Source organism: Hakea prostrata, chromosome 7 (assembly GCF_041222555.1).
Source record: "Hakea prostrata isolate BN-2017 chromosome 7, UWA_Hpros_2, whole genome shotgun sequence".
Lineage (NCBI taxonomy): Eukaryota > Viridiplantae > Streptophyta > Magnoliopsida > Proteales > Proteaceae > Hakea > Hakea prostrata.
The window spans coordinates 10,885,094-10,898,914 of NC_142606.1; the positions used below are offsets into that span (position 1 = coordinate 10,885,094).

Consider the following 13,821-nt stretch of genomic DNA (forward strand, 5'->3'; position numbering starts at 1 on the left):
CTGCTGTGGTCTACCAACCATTGCATCAAGAGCTAATTCAAATCCTTTTCCCCCAGGACCACCATACCCCAAAAACCCCCTCTCACAAATCCTCCTCCCCCAGGACCCCATACCCCAAAAATCCCCTCTCACAGCCCACTTGTTATAGATCGTCCAGGCCCAACTATATCAGGTGAGCTGTGAGAAGGAAATTTTGACGGTAGAGGATCTAGACACATCTCGATTAATGGAACAAACATGTGGAAATTAAATAAGAAAGGACCAAGTCAATTTGGGTCTTGCTCAGCGCAACCTTACCATATCCTGGACTTGGAAATTCCCAATCTAACACAGCCCATGGACTCGAAAAAAAAGAGAAAAAGCTAGTTGGGATCAATCAGGCCCATCTAGGTCAACCACACTTAAGCGAAAATAAGGGTCCATTCTGATTGAGCTGGACAGAATTGGGCCCACGTCTCTGTGTCGGCCGGATTTGGGATCAGAATGGGCTTTTAGCTCGGCCTTGTTTTCGACGCCCTAGTATATCAAATTTTTTTGGCCAAACCCTAGGATATCAATTAGGTACGAAGCACACAGTTTTCTTCAATTCATTCATTTTACCGCTCAAAATGCGAAGGTTCTCTTCAATTCAAATACGATCAAGAAAAGAAGGCGATCCATTGATGAATTCGTCACTGGTGAGGTGTTCATTTGATGAGTTCGTCACTGGTGATTCCATCCACTGGCGATCCTTCCTTCCAGAATGCTCCATTTACGGGAAAATTTCTGTCTTCCATCGTGAAGTTGCCGAAATCGTGGAAATAAGACGACCTCATCGTATTATAGGTTAAAGTTATGAAAATTTCTAACAGAGTCGCTAATAGTTTGCGACTTGAATCTGTCTAATTTTCTGTGGAAGATTCAGTTGATTTTCTCTTGAGGATTCATTTGAATTCTAATACATGATGGTTTTCGAATTGAAGTATGATTCTGCAAGAGCTCAACAAAGCTCAGCTCTTGGCTATATAAATGGACATCCTCCTGTCCAAAATGAACAGAAGCAAAAGTTTTCTATATTACCAGTAAAGAAAAGAAAATGGATGCAAGCAAAAAAGAGGTGGAATCCACTGCGAGAGACGCAGAAGCTGAGAAGAATCATCTGATGGCTGGTGCCGAAGTCCATCCTATCCCTCTTCTCACTCCATACAAGATGGGAAAGTTTCTACTTTCTCACAGGTTGGCACTTTATCCAGTCTTGTCTTGTTTTTGTTGGAATGTTTGAGCCGGGTTTTGCTAGAAATCAATTTTCACTCTTCTCTGGCACATAATTGAAGTTAGTGTTATTGTTCTTCTTTTGGGATGAAAAAGTTAGTGCTCTTTTTGCTCCTGATATTGTTGTTATTTTGTCTTGTCTTCTAATTTTGGTACCCATCTAAAGCAAATGCGGTGGTGACACTTTTCGGATGAGGATGTTGAGATTGATGAGTGACAAAAATATAACAGTTTAAAAAAAACACATCATATGGTAGAGTTGATTTGAAAGTAGCTCTGATACATGATAAACTAAGAGAGAGTCATTTTAGGCAACATGGGCATGTTTAAGGCCTTTGGAATTTGGATGCCCCAGTTCTGGGGAATCATTTTATTTTAGAATGAAAGAACTAAAGGAGACAGGCAGACCTAGAATGTCCGTGGGAGAATTGGTGAGGGAAGACATGCATAGCTTAGGCTTGCACCGAGTGGACCTTGAGTAGTGCTGAGTGGAGGGCAAGGATCCAAGTGGCTGATCCCATTTAGTTCTCGTTGTTAAAGTAGATGAAATTTCCATTAATGGTCCTTCAATCTGCCAACTTCTTTCCATAAATACATTTATCAATCTCTGGAAATTTGCCCATTCTTTTTCTTCTTCCTCCTCTCCTTTGCTTATAAAGAACTCAGGTTAGCCTCTGTTCTTGTGTAGAGAAACTTGGACTCTTTTCTGTCATATTAGACAATTTAGGATATTTGTGTATTTATGGTTTTATATCTCTTATTTGAGTCGATATGAGGTCCTTGGTTGATGCACGTGAGCTCATTCGTTGAAGTTGCCACTTGTTTCATGTCCTATTAAACGGGGACGACCTAACCATCTTATATTCTTCTAGTTCTGTAAATCAGTGTTTGGTCTTCCACGTACATGCAGATTAGATATTTCTCCTAATTCTTGATGGATCAAACATTCTTATTGGAATCCTGCCTGAAGCAGTCAATGTTCAGCTTAATTCACATGAGAACTTTAGATGTCATTCATTTTATAGATAATGGCTCAAATTGGATATACCATACGTTCCTGAAGCAAGGTTTTTCTAAAAATTCTAAGTTCCTGGGAGTATAATTGTTCAAAACTGGATGCCATTTATATCAGTTTTTTATTTTTGAGATGTATTGAGGTCATTCCAAGAAAATGTTCCTGCAGTGCATCTGGGAGATAACCCAAAAGATGCACATTCTTTTGTTAAGTTCTGATCGTATCATCCAGTTGTCCCTTATTATTGACAACAATACCCTGTGGGTTTTAGTCTCTTGGAGAGTCTAGCATTTGGTCTGAACTCCTTTAGCTTTCTGCCTTTTCTACTCCAGTTCTACTTAGAGGATGCTTTGGGGATGTCTGCTTCGTAGAACTGAGTTTGGTAGTGAGTCAAACTCCAACCTTTTAAGTTTGAATTGTATTGTTTGAATTGTATTATTATTTAAAAAATTGACGTTTCTATACTTCAACATTACTTCTATTTTTTCCCTGTTTATGAAACAATTTGATGATTTAATTCTTGTAAGCTTAAATTGAAATTGGCTTTCTCGAAATCTGGCTAACTTATTGTTGTACTTTAATTGAGTCACCTCTCGAAACAAGAAAACTTATATTGCTATGTTTCTTTCTACTAAAAAAATATTGCTATGTTTCTTAGAGTGGTTTTGGCACCGTTAGCAAGACAAAGGTCTTTCAACAATGTCCCTCAACCTCATGCTGTTCTGTATTACTCTCAAAGAACCACCAAAGGAGGGTTGCTCATAAGTGAAGCCACAGGTGTTTCTAACACTGCTCAAGGGTAAAGTTTCCTATTAATAAGTTTTTCATCTAAAGGTTTAGATTGCAATTATTGTGTTTACTTATTGGCATTTTGTTCTCCTTAATTTGTAGATACTTTCACACTCCTGGTATTTGGACAAAAGAGCAGGTAGAAGCCTGGAAACCTATAGTGGACGCTGTTCATGCAAAGGGCGGTGTCTTCTTCTGCCAGATTTGGCACGTGGGAAGGATTTCTACATATGGTATGTTCTTGATCATATAGTTTTCTTCTTATGTCAATTGAAGATGTTAAACTTATCATCTTTTAGAGCATGATATGAGCCAAAAGAAAATAATGCAATAATAACTCTTTGGTCATGGGTTCTAGAGCTGGAAACAACATCTCTTGAGACAGGGGTGAGCCTGCTCACATTTCAGTCTTCCCGGACCTTGCTAGACACCTGAGCCTTATGCACTGGGTTTAGCCTTTGTATTTCACTAAAACTATTAATTTGGAAAACACAGGCTCATATTATGACTGAGAGGTACTGGTTTTGTACCATTACACTCTCATGTAAAATCATTGTTCCAAAATCATAAACTAACATTCCTAGACATTAATATTGATTGAGTGGAAGTTTTTATCCTTCACTGCATATTGCCTTGTGCTACACGTGAAATCTAAGCCCCTGGTTTTGATACTCTTTAAGTTACTGAGCATATTGCCTTGTGCTACACGTGAAATCTAAGCCCCCGGTTTTGATACTCTCTAAGTTATTGATATTCTAAGTGTTGTTTGGTGTCTCCATGATTGATTTACTTGTTCCTTTCTTGGTTAGTGATGACATATGACTATGTGAGCATGTAGTTTTAACTTTTGTGTTATTTAATAACCACCGTGATATCATGAATCTATGCTTATATATTGGTTGTACTTATATAAATGCCTACAGTTAGTGTTTCAGATAGCACTGCATGGAACAAAATATTTGAATTGTACAAGATTATACTATACTCCCAAACCTGGTTCATTTTGTCTTTTTGTCTCTGTGAATTCCTTAGGAGATAGCAGAGACATTCTCCTCTTAGATGTACTATATTTTTAAAATAAAGTGAGGGAGAGAATCTAAAACACCAACCATTTGTCAAGACAAGTAGAGAAAAATCATTGGGTGATTCTCAGCATGCTAAGTATGCTCAATAAGTCTTTCAACCTTTTATCTCACAATTTTGTTGTGGCTTGAGAAATAAAGAATTGCTATTGTTGCTTTATAAAAGCATTTGTTAAACATGGGGACTTAGGGGCTTTCCCATTATGCACCTGGACTGATTAAATGATAAAAAAATGAATTGGGAAAGGAGAGTGGATATTTGCTTCTAGCTTTTGGGCTGTCAGGACCTGACATTATTGTGTGAAATTAAAGAATCATTTTTTTAAGTGAATTACTCTATCTTTTTTTTTATTTAAATTATGTCTACTATTAAAGATGCTTGTTTTGTTATTGTTGAATTAGTTCATTATAGACATTCATTTTGTTGTTCATTGGGTTAACTACTTTGGAAGTTTATGTACTTCAATGATTGTTGATTTCCCATTATCTTGACCCAGTTCCCCTATATAGCTTTGCAGCCAAATGGGCAAGCTCCCATCTCATCGACTGACAAAGCACCAAAGCCATTTATTTTTCCCGGTAGTGCTGATGCAACAGTGTTTCCAACTCCGAGACGGTTAAAGACACATGAAATCCCTCAAATAGTCAATGATTTCACAATTGCAGCTAGAAATGCAATAGAAGCAGGTAATGTTTAAAAGAAATTGAATTACTACATATAGAATTATCCAACCCAAAAGCCTAGGCTGTTTGAGGAGTCGCAACTGGTAAATGCAGTTGTTGAAGGCCCCAGACTTTGCTGATTTGTTTCCCTAACATTAACCATCCTGTATAGCCCCTCAAGGTTGACTGCCCACATGCCACGTGGCATGTGAGGTCCCACATAATTAGTTTGCACCATTGTTGGTATTATCAGTGGTGGCTTTTGTATCACATTGAATTATCCAACCCAAATGCAAGCTGTTCATGGGGACTTCCCATTGGTACATGGAGTCATCCATGGTTCCAAACTTGGTTGATGTTGATTTGTTCTCTTATAGCTATGTTGGTCTCAGATTTCAACCTATCTCAACATAGATTCCTGACATATGAGGTAGTCAAAACTTACTGTTAATCTGTGTAAATTCCATATCTATGTTTTACCATCTTTACAGTATTTAGAACAAAGGACTTAATGAACATTTTCTAGTCCTTCCTTGCTGGTTGGAATTAATCCTCATCAGCTATCAGCCTATTTAGTTAATACAGGGTATACAAAACCATGTTGGAGTGTCTACTTCAGTTTTAGATTTACCTGCCTACCTCACTAAATTTTTTTCTTTGACTACAGGTTTTGATGGAGTTGAGATCCATGGGGCTCATGGATATTTACTTGAGCAGTTCATGAAAGACCATATAAATGATCGACCAGATGAATATGGTGGGAGCTTAGAAAATCGTTGTCGCTTCACTTTAGAAGTAGTTGAGGCTATTGTTAATGAGATTGGTGCTGATAAAGTTGGGATTAGGCTCTCACCTTTTGCTGATTATCAGAGTTCTGGAGATTCAAACCCAGAAGCTCTTGGCCTTTACATGGTCGAATCGCTTAACAGATACAAGATTTTGTATTGCCACATGGTAGAGCCAAGGATGATTAAAGTTAATGAAAAGGCTGAAACTCCCCATAGCCTTCTACCCATGAGAAGGGCTTTCAATGGCACTTTTATTGCAGCTGGGGGCTATGACAGGGAAGATGGGAACAAAGCAATTGCTACCAACTACACAGATCTCGTGGCTTATGGTCGCATGTTCTTGGCCAATCCAGATTTGCCAAAGAGGTTTGAGCTTAATGCTCCTCTTAACAAGCACAATAGAGCAACGTTCTACCTACCTGATCCCATAATTGGTTACACTGACTATCCATTCCTTGATTCTACGACTCCAAATTGAGAAGCTTAAGAGAAGTTCAGTGATCCTGTTACAGGTCGAGCATTGCAAGAGAATTTGATAGTTTGTTGCTTCCTTTCTGTACTACTTGTATTAGTATCTTTGCGTATTGAAGAAAATAAAATTTGAACATAATGATTATGTCATAGTTCAAATCGTTAATTTATTTCTTTTTTGGGTACAGAATATTGTCAGAGGTGGATTTCAGGGGTATAAATGTAATAAAAAGGATTTTAGAGGGTCTAAACGTAATTGTATGCAAACCCAGGTACATATAATATAATTTGCTCCAACGATTTATTTTTTTGGGCTCAAGCTCCAATGATAATAATGATGCACGATCTCTCAATTTTTGCTTCTAAAACATGATGAGAAAGTTCAAATGTCCTTCTCTCGAACAGCTTAGATCATCTTTTCGATAATAGGTAGCGTAAGTGCGGTTAAAAAGAAAAATCGGAGAAGAAGAAGAGGGTGGAATCAAAGCAGAGGAGAAACAGTTTCTGTAAGACTGGTAAGCTGAGAAGGGTGATCATTAGATGGCGGCTGGTGGTGAAGTTACTCCCATGCCTCTCCTAACTCCATACAAGATGGGAAAGTTCCAACTTTCTCATAGGTTTGTCACGTTTGCCCTCTTATCTCTTTTTTATCTTGGTTTTCTTGTGCTGGGTCGGCTTTGGATTTGCTTCAAATTCTGTCTTCTGTCGAGCATTTCTTGAAGTTAGTGTGGTTTTTATGTTTTTCCATCAAATTTGCTATTCTGGAGATGGAAGATTCTGGAAATAATCTGTTTCTTGTTGAAATTTAATAAGAATGAACTTCAAATGGCTTGGAGATAGTTGCTTTGGGATGAGAAGATAAAGGATTTAATTAACTGCTTGTTTCCTTACGCTTAATGAAGAAAATGAGATGGATTTTATGGCTTCACACTTCTGTCGTTCGCTTTTTATCCCATAAAGCAAGCTTGCTGTGCCCTACCGGTCCAATGTGCTAGAGGTTATTCCAATTAAGGTTCTCTCTTTTTGGAAAGCTCCTCTATTTTTGCCTCTTTTCTGATCAAAATCATATTGTTCTGGTAGATCATGCCTCATTTCATTCTTTAGCAGAATTCTTTTGTTCTCCAATTAATATGCTTGGATGACTGGAAGTGATTGTGCTGGTTAATTTTTTCATTATTCTTTTTGTTTTTCCTTGATTGATATGCAGCTTTTTATTATTGAACTCTATATGTAGGTCTTTTCTAGTTTCAGGATTCCAACAAAATTGTAATACAGGACATTCCTGGTAGGACTTCAACTAGGAGTCTGGCCAATACAGGAATCCCTGTGTTGCCTGCTTTTTGATGATAGTATCTCATACAAGGACTTCTTTCACATCTTAATTGGTGCGGAAAGAGTTCTTCTATGGATAATTCGCAGGACAGAACTCCTTTTTCTTTTTGCTGTTTGGAGAAGCTTCTTGTACGTGAACATCAGGGCCGGATTGGGATTGAAACTGACTGGCTTTTTTTTATTATTTATTTCCTTTTAGTTCAAAAGTAAAATATGATAATGAAATAATGCAATTTACTGACTCAACTTATATGCTTATCAGAAGCAACCTTTTTAAATCTGTACTAAAATAGAACTGTTCAACTGAGGATACTCTGCAATTTCACCTTCCTGAGCGTTTGCTCTGATGATCCAAACAGAATAAATCCAATATTTTATGTTTTCCTTTTAAGTGGGCCATTCTCATTAAAGGGTCTGCAGTACAAATGGACTGAGCACGGTGGGTTGCTTGGTCCAGTGGTCCTTAACTTTGATTAGAAACCAACCATTATTTTGTAATTCAGAGCTTGTTTATTCTTAAATTTGATCTGAAACGTTTTACCACTCAAAATAACGAAATGTTACCCTTTTTTCTTTTTTGAATTTTCAGAGTTGTTTTATCACCAATGACTAGAGCAAGGTCATTCAACAATGTTCCCCAACCACATAATTTGTTATATTACTCTCAAAGAACCACCAAAGGGGGATTGCTCATAAGTGAAGCCACTGGTGTTTCTGAAATTTGTCAAGGGTAAAACTGGCTTATGCTCAGTATTTTTTTCTTTGGGTGAAAGTAAAGAAAGTCAATTTTATCATTATTATTTCAATTTTTTCTCTTCCTTCAAATCATATTACTGTTTTATCTGCCTATTGGAAGGGTCCCAAATATTCCTGGTATTTGGACAAAAGAACAGTTAGAAGCTTGGAAACCAATAGTGGATGCTGTTCATGCAAAGGGTGGTGTTTTCTTTAGCCAGATTTGGCATGTGGGAAGGGCATCAAATGCTGGTATACATGTTCTTTATCTTATACACTGCCTTATTTTTCTGATATTTCTTGATGTCAATGTATTATGATAATGGAGAAAATTTTGGTCGAAACTTAAGTTTTGGCCCAGCAAAGAACTCAAAATTTTTAGGTTTTGACCAAAATTTCGGTGGAAACCTGGTACTTTTTTTTAAAAATTTTGACCCTAGGTTTCGGGCCTTATATGACCTCTATTTCATTTGATTTCTTTCCTTCTACCTATTTGAAGCATAATGAATACAATAGAACTAGTCAGGGCAAAGCCTTGGAACCAGGGTTGGCAACAAAAAAAAAAAAAAGAACTAGTATTTTGCCCAAAAAAGCCACTCAAAAGTTATCATTCAAGTATACTAACAAATGATTGGTTCCAATAAGTACAAACTATATTGCATACATGCATAGAATTATTTGCATATTGAATTGTTTGATTAGAATGGTTATATATGCAAGTCAACAAAATGCAATGACCAACAAGATCAAGTGATGGTGTCTCACATGTATTAAGTTCAAGCCTATATGTCATGTATATATATGTATTCTGAAATTTAGAAAATAGTTTTTAAAATAAAAAAATTAAAAAAAATAGTTGCAATAATCAAAAGTTTAACAACACAATCATATATCAATAGTCGTAGGCTAAACATAAATTAATTTCAAAGCAATACAAGATCATTTAAGGCTTGAAGAAAAATGGGAAGTTTGGACTTGTTGTGTATGACTCATGCTTCACATTCTGTTGCCGACGAGTTTCTTTTGTAGTTTGGGCTTAGGCCCATGAATAGCTGTTGTAGCTTAAAAGGTGTTTGAAGGCAAAAGAGGAGCAAAAGAGGTGTTTGCAAGCAAAGTAGTTGTGGAAATTAGGTGAAAATGGGATAAAAATCAACAAAAACCAACGAAAATTAAGTTTTAATGTTGAAACTTGCGATTTTTTTGTCGAAACTTACGAAATGGTCGAAATTTATACCATGATTCTTGGAGTTTTGTTTCATTTTCATTTTGCGGATATTTTGGTCAAAATTTATACCATGATTATGATAATGTTGTCCTTGACATCATTGAATTAGGTCCAAAAAAGAGTTATGAAAAAGTGAAGTATCATAAGTGTCTCTCTGAAAATGTATTGACCATCTTGTAATGTTGACTAGGTCTGGTAAAATGAACTAGTGTGAAGATTGAGAATTACTGTCTATGCACGAATGCATCTCCTTGTTTTAGCATCCAACTGGACAGAGAGTTTGAAGATTTGTTTTACTTAATTCATTTGGCTAATGATATCAATGCTGCACAGTGGGAGGAATGAAGCTGTGATAGTTGAGTGATACAAAAGGATTTTTTCAGGAAAAGAAATTCTCCTGTACTCTTAAGCCTGAGATAGTGGAGTGATCAACTTACATTTTATTTCTTTTTTGGTTGGTGGGTTGGGGAACTAATACACCATAAAATTCTAGACATTTAGTGGGCTTTGTCTTTGTATTGCATGTTAATAATAAACACTAGTTAAGAAGAGTGATGAAGAGTTGAAAATTATTGCAGGGAGCACAGGCTTGTTAATAATTGGATTTGTATTTTTTTCTGTTTCTTGTAATAGCTTTTAGAGAGTTACAGATTTTGGAGGGAGGGAGGGATAACCCCACGATTTTTGTCATGGAAAATATATATTTTGTGATGAAGAATCTCAGCATCCTTCTGTATTGCTTTTGAATTACTTTTTTTTCTTCTCTGTTGAATGTCTAATCCTGCATAATTTTCTCCAATATCTTTTGTTGCTCCAGCATTACTGATCCAAACCTCCCTGTCTCAGTGCAACTTTTTATTTTGTTTCTCCCATTCTATTGATCTTTTAGATGATAACAAGATCCTTTTCCTGCTCTTTTTTTGGGTATTAGAAGCTGTTTCTGGCTATTGTTCCCTTCCCAAGGGCAGTTTCTTGTGTGTTACTCACCCTTTTGCCACTGGAAACACCACTACCTACCCAACTTGGTATGTCAAGTGTGCTTCCAGCATTCGTCTCTTTGATCTGTTATGGTTTTTGGAGGGACATCTCGTCCTAGGAGCTTCAGGATCTGATTCAAAATTCCATTCCATCTGACTGTTCCATGTTGTTTTATTTCGATTTTACTATTTTGACGTATTGTATCCTTAACATAGGATTATTATGTTTCTGTACTGTGGGATTATGTTCCATTAACAACATCAAAGAGGGACCCAAATTCCTATGGATGTGCATTGTGTAAGGGGAGATTATGCTGTACCTATTTCTGTATTCCTGGCTATATAAGAAAGGTTATTGCTCCAAAATGTCATTCTTGAGAAAGGTTGTGTACCTTGATGGTTGATTGATTCATCCAGATAGTCCTCACCAATTATGCTAGAAAATATTTCTCTTGAATGTACTTGCACCTGTCCTTTGGCTAATGCAATAGCATATCTATAGTTGTAGATAAATTGATAAGCTACTAATAGTCCTCATTTTTATTTTTGTCATTTTTCTCTGTGAATTGCTTCCTTCAACTATACTAGAAAATTTTCTCTTGAATGTACTTGCGCCAGTCTCTGGGCTGATGCAATGGCATGTTGATAGTTGTAGATAACTCGGTAAGCTACTAACAATTGGGCTTCTAGTTATATGATAGAATTGCTACACTAGCAAAAGTGGAAAAGCTTAACTGTCTGTGGACTATGCAAAACAAATTTTTTTTTGTAGGTAGTCACCCAAAAAAATTGCTTTTGTAGGTTCTTACAATAAAATAAGTGTCGTCGTTAAGTTAGTAAAGCATGTAATAAACACAATGACTCAAGTAACGCCATTCCATGCCCCTGGAACTGATTTGAATGGAAAAAAGAAGAATCAAACATGTAAGGAGCAGTATATTTTTCTTCTGGAATTTCCAGATGATCCTTGCTATCTTTTTTATTTAACTTTCAGGTGGATTTGTTCTATTTTAATTTGTGAATCAGACCCATCTCACAGAGGTCCATTTTGTTGGCCGATCCAATTTGATCCATTGAAAAGTTTAATCTGGTCATGATTAATCCTTTCCAAGTTTCCTGACACAGTTACTTTATAGATTTTCTGCCAAATGGACAAGCTCCTATTTCATCCACAGACAAACCACTGACTGGAGCTGAGTTCACACCTCCAAGACGGTTGAGGACTGATGAAATCCCTCAAATTGTTAATGATTTCAGGGCTGCAGCTAGAAATGCTATAGAAGCTGGTAAGGCCTACAAAAAAAATATATAGTTTCAGTAAATTGTGAAAGTTTTCTTAAAACTGTGAAGTTATAGCCTTAATGGGTTAGCTGGTTGGCTAAGTGTAGACAATTGATTTCCATCTAAAAGGAAGTATTGTATGATTCAAAAAACTATAGGATTATTCAGTTTGCAGATTGCTATGTGTTGAAGTAAAAATGAATTTTAGAATGGAAAATTTTCACTTAGTAGCACTTGCAAAGCAGGAAATAAAATACATGCATCAATCCAATGTCCTTTTTTTTTTTTTCTTCAAGTCAGGGGAGTTAGTGAGAAACTGCTTTTCTTGTGCATCATACAGACCAATTGTCCAGATACGATGTAAATCAGGTGTCACCAAGAAACTGAAATACATATCTGTTTTTGGAAGGTGATCTCCTTGATCAATCCACCAAAAAAGTATTCTATTTATTTGTAAGCTTCCAAAATATAAGTACAGCAGTACTGATATTCTGGAATGTACAAGATATGGCATTTGTACACAAAATAACATGTGAGATGATGAAACTGACCCTCATACTTTACAGTTGAGTGGTTGGGAACACAGTTTATTCACTTTTATTTGACAATAGAAGTTATTTATCATTTGTGGCTTTTAATGTCTTCATGGCTTGGTCCATGAAGAAATTTTATTAAATGTTGTTTGTTTTCTTAATTAGAATTTTTGTACAGGTTTTGATGGAGTTGAGATCCATGGGGCTAATGGCTACCTACTTGAGCAGTTCATGAAGGACCAAGTTAATGATCGAACAGATGAATATGGTGGGACCTTAGAAAACCGTTGTCGCTTCCCTCTGGAAGTTGTTGAGGCTGTTGTCAATGAGATTGGAGCTGATAAAGTTGGCATTAGGCTCTCACCCTTTTCTGAATATTTGGAATCTGGAGATTCAAACCCAGAAGCTCTGGGCCTTTACATGGCTGAATCCCTCAACAAATACAGGATTCTATACTGCCATGTGGTTGAGCCAAGGATGAAGACGGCTTTTGAGAAGTGTGAAACTCCCCACAGTCTGCTTCCCATGAGAAAGGCTTTTAGTGGTACTTTAATTGCAGCTGGGGGCTATGACAGGGAAGAGGGGAACAAATCAATTGCAACTAATTATGCTGATCTTGTGGCTTATGGTCGAATGTTCTTGGCTAATCCTGATTTGCCCAAGAGATTTGAGCTTAAAGCTCCTCTTAACAAGCACAATAGAGAGACAATGTACATTAGTGATCCTGTTCTAGGCTACACCGACTACCCTTTCCTTGAACCTGCAGCTTAAAATTTGAAGCAGGTCCTAGTTGGTTGTGATTCTTCCATTTCTTGTTAGGCATCTTTGGGTGGCATAGAAGTGGAGAATGTTCGATTCAATAGTTAAAAAATCACAAGCAATGAATTCTAAGTTTTGATTATTTGATTTAATGCTGTCAATTTTAAGCTTTTGAATGCTGAATCTTCCAGAGGTAGAAGTCTATGCTTGTCTTATACTTCTTCACTACACATTTGGAGGGGGTTCTAGTCCGGATTCTTCATCCTAATGGGTTGAGGTTTGTGCTCTCCACAAAATTTCTCCACTACACATTGGTTTTGAGGTTATTTTTGTTTTTTTTTTATCAGAACTATATGTATAATGAAGAGGTGGGAAGAGAGCATTGATATTTATCCACCTGAGTTAAGATTATCTTCTCGCAAGCCACTTCCTCTCATTTGGAATCAAACCAAACAACTGTGAGACTAATTTTCAATTCATAAAAAAAGCATTTTCTGTTCCTGGATTCACCTCTCTCTTCGAGTTTTTATTCACAGTCGAAGAGGAAGGAGTTCATCAAGGGTTAGGGTTGTAATTAGATTTTTCTCCACATCATTAAATAGGGAATCAACGAGTAGATAAATTGAGGGGTTCAACTCGTCGTTGCCAGAGAAGTTTAGAAATCGCATATTTTCCCTCTGTCAAACTCTTTATTCGTTTTCTTAAGAAGCATTAGCAAGAAGTTCGGAGTCGGTCAAGCAGTTCGTACCATTAAACCAACCGCTTGTTTGCTAAAAAAAGTATTACGTTTTTCTCTTGAAAATCCATTAAAGGTGCAGATTGACCGATGATTGATCGGACGGACGCGTGACCGTTCTGCGCATTTAATGCCGCATGACTCGAGCAAAATCCGAATGGGATCTCCCGCGCTCAGGCGCTTA

General features: G+C 36.9%; 2 protein-coding genes across 2 annotated transcripts; both read left to right on the forward strand.

Annotated features, from left to right (window-relative positions):
• The first annotated feature begins 571 nt into the window (after positions 1-571).
• Positions 572-6,604, forward strand: LOC149009705 (putative 12-oxophytodienoate reductase 11). Its single transcript, XM_089164168.1, has 5 exons — positions 572-1,215; positions 2,925-3,065; positions 3,158-3,288; positions 4,648-4,824; positions 5,468-6,604. Exons 1-5 carry the CDS (start codon positions 1,076-1,078, stop codon positions 6,064-6,066), a joined length of 1,188 nt encoding a protein of 395 aa, XP_089020294.1. The 5' UTR covers positions 572-1,075; the 3' UTR covers positions 6,067-6,604.
• On the forward strand, positions 6,585-13,135 carry LOC149009706 (putative 12-oxophytodienoate reductase 11). The gene is made up of 5 exons (XM_089164169.1): positions 6,585-6,676; positions 7,981-8,121; positions 8,248-8,378; positions 11,465-11,614; positions 12,321-13,135. The coding sequence occupies exons 1-5, from the start codon at positions 6,600-6,602 to the stop codon at positions 12,911-12,913; spliced, it is 1,092 nt and encodes a 363-aa protein (XP_089020295.1). The 5' UTR covers positions 6,585-6,599; the 3' UTR covers positions 12,914-13,135.
• Positions 13,136-13,821: the final 686 nt, after the last annotated feature.

Excerpts from the sequence above, each read along its gene's own strand:
- LOC149009705 (XM_089164168.1), top strand. The coding sequence starts at position 1,076 with ATGGATGCAAGCAAAAAAGAGGTGGAATCCACTGCGAGAGACGCAGAA. Across the intron at positions 1,216-2,924 it reads AAGTTTCTACTTTCTCACAG|AGTGGTTTTGGCACCGTTAG; the intron begins GTTGGCACTTTA and ends TATGTTTCTTAG. Across the intron at positions 3,289-4,647 it reads GGGAAGGATTTCTACATATG|CTTTGCAGCCAAATGGGCAA; the intron begins GTATGTTCTTGA and ends TCCCCTATATAG.
- LOC149009706 (XM_089164169.1), top strand. The coding sequence starts at position 6,600 with ATGGCGGCTGGTGGTGAAGTTACTCCCATGCCTCTCCTAACTCCATAC. Across the intron at positions 6,677-7,980 it reads AAGTTCCAACTTTCTCATAG|AGTTGTTTTATCACCAATGA; the intron begins GTTTGTCACGTT and ends TTGAATTTTCAG. Across the intron at positions 8,122-8,247 it reads GTTTCTGAAATTTGTCAAGG|GGTCCCAAATATTCCTGGTA; the intron begins GTAAAACTGGCT and ends GCCTATTGGAAG.